The sequence below is a fragment of the Falco punctatus genome (genome assembly GCF_963210335.1).
Source record: "Falco punctatus genome assembly, chromosome: 14".
NCBI lineage: Eukaryota > Metazoa > Chordata > Aves > Falconiformes > Falconidae > Falco > Falco punctatus.
Window position 1 is genome coordinate 21577792 of NC_137594.1, and position 7023 is coordinate 21584814.

At 56.9% G+C, this 7023-nt stretch overlaps 1 protein-coding gene across 2 annotated transcripts in view; it reads left to right on the top strand.

Annotated features, from left to right (window-relative positions):
* The window catches only part of CFDP1 (craniofacial development protein 1), a 66811-nt gene extending 60720 nt beyond the window's left edge, over window positions 1-6091 (top strand). For both annotated transcript variants that reach the window (XR_013931914.1, XM_080410898.1), the window contains one exon: window positions 5341-6091. Coding sequence is in view for 1 of the 2 variants with exons in the window: in XM_080410898.1 (XP_080267024.1) it covers window positions 5341-5431 (91 nt within the window). In the remaining variant the exon portion in view is untranslated. The remainder of the gene's footprint in view (window positions 1-5340) is intronic.
* The last annotated feature ends 932 nt before the right edge of the window (window positions 6092-7023 follow it).

The following is a 7023-nucleotide window of genomic DNA, read 5'->3' on the forward strand; positions in this document are numbered from 1 at the left end:
GGCTGTCACAGGGAGATAGGTAAGTTATGCAGGCACCTGTCGCTCTCTACTAACAACCTCATGAGTTCTTCAAGTCCAGCTGAAGTAGAGTCTGGCTGTGCTTTGTCATCTCTCCTGCTAGTGGCACAGATGCAGGGTGAACCAGTCCAGTGCAACACCCCCACAAGGAAACACGATTGCCTTTGCCCTGTTTTGTTTTGGTTTTAAAAAAGTCTTAAACTAGGAGGCATGTTTTTTATTCCATTCTTCAAATGCAGTGTTCCAGCTGCATCTGTCCTCCCTGCTCTTGCAAAAAGATGTATGCAAACCCAGAACAGCTGGCAAGGTGCGTTAAAGATTATGGCAGCACTGGGCGTTGATTGTGTGCATCAAGCAATGTTCACTCCAATGAAGTTAATGGAAGTATCATAAAAGTAAATGGCGATGCTGTAAATAAGACAGAAAGTTAATAACATGCACTGCAGGGAAGGATAATAAGATCAGAAGCGGCGTTTCCACTACAAGTGCTTTGCTAAGCTCTGGGAAAACGTAACCGGCTTAGTGGACAGCTCGTAAAATGTATTTTTATTGTAAGCTGTTCTTTTACTCTGCAGGAGAAACGCAAGAGCTTCTGCATTCCAACAGATTGGGATTTTGTATTTCAAATAGGTATTTTATAACTGCTGTGTTTTTTCAGTTTGGTCTTGCACCCTTCCACAACACCCCTTCTCCATCAGATCTGCGCTGATTTGTTCCTGGACACTTGCCCTTGAACAAGTAGAGCAATTCAGTAGGGATGCTGGTGGGGGGCAGGTGTTCCTCCGAGACCCCTGAAACCCAAGGAGCTGAGCAATTCCCATCACGTACAGGCGTGGCAGAGCACACATGCACCAGGTCACTGACGATGCTGTCTGCAGCGTGGCAAACGCTACGGTCAGGGCCCCGTACACAAGGTCTCTCCACTGAAATGGCCCAAGCCTGGAGGCAGTGCCAGGCTGTGTACTAGGCTCTGTCTGAGACGGAGGAGGAGGAGGGTGAGCTTCTCCAGTGAAGCCCCATCAGGAGCTGCAGGCTGCTTTGGGAGAACCCGTCCCCAAGGAAGGGTCCTGTTTCTGTCTGTGGCGCCTGGCTGGCTTGTTCCGATGGCTGTGGAGTGAGAATTTGCCCTCCACAGATGCCCTGAGTGGCTGCGAAGTGTGGTAACAGCTTTGGGCCTTCACTGCTCTGCTCTTCACTGCTCCACCGTCAAAACCCAGACCATCTCCTGCCGGTTGCTGGGACACACTGTCTCTTTCCCCAGCCAGTGGGATCAGCCTGAATCAGGGTCCATCACTCTCAGCTGGACTGTACACATCCCAGACAGGCCAGGCTGCCCTGCGTGAGCGTTCTGTGGCATCTCTTACTTGTTCAAACCTTGTGTCAACCTTTCTTGGCCAGTGCAGTTTCCTTTCCCACCCCATACAAGCAGGACAGCTTGCTCTTCACGCCTGGCAGACCTTTTCAGAGATGCTAACGTAATGGTCCTTGAAAGCTGAAGAAGGAATCAGCACCAAAAAAAAAGATCAGCAAAGCAGAGCAGCAATTTTAAGAGCATCTGTAAGCTTGGACAGCTTTGGGTTTTGCTGCCTGTCACATCTCAGGCTAGAAAATCCGCTGGGCTATTGGCAAGCGGTTTTTGTCATTAAACGAATGAGAAACATGATGCCGTGATAACTGCAGACACCCCTCACAAATCTGCTTGTGCTAGTCGGGCATGTGGTGCGAGGGGATCAACTAAGTACGTGCTCACTGTGAATGACTTCCACCTTCAAGGTGAAGGAAGGGAGAGGGGAGGAGCCCCTGCATTTCTGCTTGCAGGCTACCTGTAAACGCCCGCGGAGTGAAGTGTGCTGCACCGTTAGAGAGCAGCCGGCCTCCTCGCGCGGCAGAGCGTGCAGACACAGCTGCTGCCGGCGTCAGGTCATTTTGCAGGAGCCTGTTGTCCCTTCTGCAGCTGTCTCTTCCCCTTTAATAATGTAGGCTCTGCTCACCCTTCAATGAGCAATCATTTACACATCTCTATAAAAATTGTCGTGAGCGGTTGTTAACCCTTCAACCCGGGCAGGGGGGAGCAAGGTGCTGCCTTTATCCCTGGTGCAGGCGGGCGTTAAGAACCTCTGATCCCCATGTGTCCTGCTTTGTAATTGCCAAGGTCTGCTTGATGAGGAAAGCCACAGCCGGCTCCTGGAGGTGTTCGCCCAATGCCACACGTGCCTGCGCACTACAGAGGTGGTGCGTGCATGTCTCGAGGAAGGCAGGAGGCGTTTCTTTTTGTTCAGAATGGAAGGCAGGTGCAATTTCTTCTTCACGGTAACCTTGCAGAAGCTGCTGTTCACAGCCCAGAGCTCCTCGTGCCTCGAACCTCCCGTTCTCCAGCAGCGGCGCATGCTCGGCCAGCACGCCGGCGGCCAGCTGAGCAACGGGGCTGCGGCATCTTTCTGCTACTGATGCCGGTTATCAGCCAGCCGCAGCCTGGCCCCGGGAATCCCGAGGCAGAGGGGCTGCATGCTACCCCCTGCCTGTGGCCACCCTTGCCTCTGGTTTTCTGCCCTTGCATCACTGGCCCCAGCCGGTGATTTGCATTTCCCCAGCAGCAGGATCTGGGCTTGCGCAGCCTGGTTGTGTCAGGTCCTGAGGGCCTGTCCTGGATTTGACAGGAGGGGCTGAAGTAAGGAGCGGAGGCAGCTATCCCCTTTGCTGTTGGTCTCACTGATGTGCTTTGTAAATGGAAATGTGTAGCGGCCTCTTAATTGGGCCGCCTTTGTAGGGCAGGCCCAGTGGGGGAGCAGCCCTGCTCTGGGTGCTGGGCCTGCCCCGGGTGACTGGTGGTGACTGTCAGGGGACAGGCAGCACTGATGAAACACTCCCCAGAGCGGTTTGCAGCTGCCCTCATTAGCAGAGACAACCTCTTCTCCCAGCAAAGTTACCTTCCTCCGCTGCGGATCACAGCTGCCCCGTTGCCATGCAGGCTGATCATTTACAGGCAGGTATTGATTCAGGTAGCAAAGGTTGTTTAGACAAGCACGGGGCGGTGTGCGCGGCTCACTCGTGCACTTTGCACTGCCGTTTGGCAGCGCTGTGCTGTTGGCTGCACGCTGGGAACCAGCGACGGAGCCACGGCTCAGGCACAGAGTTTGGGGTGCAGGGGGCCTTGCGCCGACCCTGCAGCCCTGCTGCTTCCCTGCTCGTGTCCATCAGCACCTCCAGCCGCCGTGTGCGTGCAGGACAGGCCGGCTGGGCTCGTTTCCAGGCTGCCTGCCCCATAAACTCCGGTGCGTGCACAGGTAGTGCCTCGCCAGCTCGGTTCTGGCCCCTGCGGTGCTTTACTGTGGCCAGCCAAGGACAACGGCCACCGGGTAACGCGCCGTGGTTCCTTCCCCATGCAGAGCTACTGCCTGTGGCCCTGAGACCACATTCCTGGTTCATGATCCATATCGATCCCCCAGGAGCCAGTCCCTGCCCACTGGAGAGGCAAGCAGCCATGGCGGAGGGAGGAGGAGGAGGAAGGCACCAAGCCCAGGCTGGGGTTGGGAGAAGGCAGTCACAGAGAGGCCAAAGGAGCTTCAAATCCAGTAGCTCGGGCTGTCGCTGCCCAAGCAGTCGGGGTGTTCGCGGGTTACCAGCATAACCCCTGTCCCTTGCCTTCCCGGCCGTGGTTGCGGTTGGTGTTTAACAGCGGCGGGGGAGGAAAACCACACGCCCAGCAATATGACACACTGCAATATCCAGCGTGACCCCCCCCGACTTCCTTCCTGTGGCCTCCCCGAGCCCAGCCCGGGAGCAGGTCACCTCCCTGCTTGCAGGGGTGAAGAGAAGCGGCACTCCCCTGCCCGCTTTCCTGAGCCGGCCTGGGGAGGGGGCCTCCGTGCCCAGCCCTCCTCCGATGGCAAGGGCAGGGGTCCAGAAAAATACCTCCTCATGGCCAGGGCATTGTCTGCGTTACGCCACGCCAGGCCCCTGCTCCTGAGAGATGAGCTGACCCAGTTGTGTCAGTGTGAGACGGGCTCAGGCTGCGATGGGAATGGGGTGGCACCAGGGTTCTGCGGGTCGTTCAGCCACTTGGGAGGAATCACTCGCTGAAATGAATTTGGATTAATTAATTTCCATTGACTGGGTGGGCAGGAGTGTCAGGGCAGTCCCTCGCAGCAAGGGCGAAGGCACCCTAGTGCCTGGACCACATTCAGCACCGGTTCGATAGCTGTAACGGAAAGCAGAGACCTTGTCACCAAAGGCAGCGGAGCCGCTCCGTCCTAGAGGGACCGCTGCTGGTGGTGGGAGGGGGCTTCCACCCTCCCATGCAGCTGGGTCTTGGGCACCTTCGTGCACCCTGCCAGCCACCCAGGAGCCTGGAAAACTCACAGAGCCTCTTGACCCTCATCTTTCCTGCAGCCTTCGGTCTTGCTTTCAAGCAATGGGCTCCTCTGGTTAGCAGGCACCAGCTGTGGTGCAGTGACCGGCAGGGAGAAGCCAAAGGCAGTGGCTGGGGCATCTCCCACCCTGTGCTGAGCATAATGACCTTGTCATGACAGCCGTGTGTTTGCCGCCCTGGAACAAATGCAAAACAATTGTGATGATTCAATTACAGCTCCTGTTTTGAATTGCAATTTCACTCCCTCTGTAGGTTAATTAGTAGCACAGCCCCAGGCTATCTGTGGCAAGGGCTTGCAGCAAAATACATTAAAATTCAGCTGCATGCCATTAATGAGCAGCAAGGTGCTTTTTCAGGCGCAGGCGTGCTTGCCTTCTTCCTTGTAGCGCTCAGGTGCCTCCCTGAGAGGGAGAAGTAAATACTCGGTGGTGGTTAGGAGCTGGTCTGTGGCTGGGAAACCCCTGGCCTGAATCCCTGCATTGCTGCAGGCTTGCTGGGTGATGCTGTTTGCATCCCTAATGCTCCCTGTGCCTGTTATCAGCTTGTGTTGTGGATGGTGCTGCTGTGGTTGGGTTTGAGATGCTTTCTTTGCTGAGGGGTGCGTGGGCAGGGTCACCTGGGCAGCCAGGGAGGAGCATCAGGGCTGCCTCTCCTGCCCAGGACCTGCCCTGAGCCCATCCAGGGGTGGTTTGTGAAGGACATCTCCCAGCTGTAAGAGAAGAGCAAAACCAGGAGCAGCCAGCCCCTGCCTGCAGCCTACAGGGACCCCAGGAGACACCCAGCAGGCCACAGAGCAGCTTTGGTGTCCATAGGAGATGTTCAGTGCACGGAGAGGGAGGGAGGGAGGCAGACGATGCCTTTCTCCCTGCTTGTCCCTTGGGGTCGGCTTTGCCCCGGGCTGGGGGGAGCGCTGGCTGCTGCGGGCACTGCTTACAGCCTCTGCCTCTCTGCAGGTACATCGAGAGGAAAGCATTCCTGGAGCGTGTGGATCACAGGCAGTTCGAAATCGAACGTGACATCAGACTGAGCAGGATGAAGCCCTGATGCGCCGGGGGTGGCCGCAGGGGATCCTGCTCCCTTCTGTGCCCCAGTGCTGGCTGGGGGCTGCCAGCCACCGCCGGACCACCAAGCACAGAAACCGTTCTCTACCCAAGACTCAGCCTGTATGTCTCAACGTACAGGTTTTTCCTTTTACTGTAATAGTTTGGGGAGGGTATTTGTCAGTGGGCAGGGCGCACTTTAAGGGTTAAATGGCCCAGCAGGTGACAGAAGCAACCGGTGTGATTCTGGCAGGCAGCTTTCCAAGGAGAAGAGATGGTGGCACCCATCCTTTGCCAACCCTGGATGCTTCTGGCAACGGGAGGATGCTGGAGCCTTGGATAAACCTGGATTGGCGTATTTGGTGGTGAGAGTGGAGCTGCGGGAAGGTTTCACGGCTGCTGTGCGTGCGCAGGCTGTGAGCTGGAGCCCTTCTCCCGGCTCTGCCAGCCCTGCAGCACTCCCTGCCCCTCCGTGCTGTGCTCTTGTCCGGACAAAGCTCAACTGTCTGTACTTGTTTGTGGGGTCTGACGATGCTGGAGGGGGGGGTTAAGCAAGCTGATGAAGAAATCCTTTCTTGCTCATGCTGTCAAGAAGGTGGGAGCAGCTGCAGCAGGCAGGACGGGCCAGGATCTAAACATTGATGTGAATAAAGTGTTCCATCCCAACACTTGCGTGCTGGCTGCGTGGTTTGTGCAGGAAGCAGAGGACAAAGAAATTAAGCGCCACATACTGTAAGGAGTGTCTGTGATCATGAAAATCCCTGCTCAGGTGCCTGGTGTCTGCCTTGAGAGCAGCCTGAGGGTCGGAGCGAGTGCTTGGATTGCTTTCCCTCCGCAGCACGGGGGCTGGCGGTGGGAATAAAGCCAGAACTGGGGGGTGATGGGGATAACGTAGTCCCGCTGTAGCTGCAGGAGTAAGTACACCCACCCAAGGCACGGCCATGCGGGGACGTTCAGCCGGTGAAGCCGCTGCGGAGGGCAGACTGAGGCACCGGGGTGTGGAGCGAGTGGCCGGAGCTGGAGGCCAGCAACACGCCGTCATCTCGGCCACCCCTTCTGGTCTGGCGCTGGCTGAGTTTGGCAGCTCCCAGTGTTTGGCCCGTGCACATCCTCGGAGCAGACGTGCACGCTGGCTTTTCCCCACGGGATGCTCTGAGCCCACTCGGTGGGGCAGCCCGTGCTGGTGCTGTGCTGGGGGGAAAGCAGCACGAGCCCCATCCTCGCTGTGGTGCTGCCGCTGGTCCCTTGCCCGCGGCTCTGAGCGCGGTCTCGGCTTTGGACTCACGTGTCTGCTGCTGAGTCAGCCCTTGCTCTGTGGCTGCGTTGCGGGATAGATGAGAACAAAACACCACGTGCTCGGGGGAGCTGCAGCCTTTGGCGCCCTGTTATGTACAGAATCAGCTGTTATGGACCTGCTTAAACGCGCCTGAAATTGGACAGAAACAAAACAACAGGGGTGACGATATGTTTTCCTCTCCAAATGCTTCCAAGCCAGTTGCTGCTTTGCTTTTGGTTGCAAAAACAACTGGAGTCCCTGTCCAGGGCACCGCTGTGGGGAGGTTTCAGCTCAGGACTCCTGGCTGGCAGCCGGGGCTG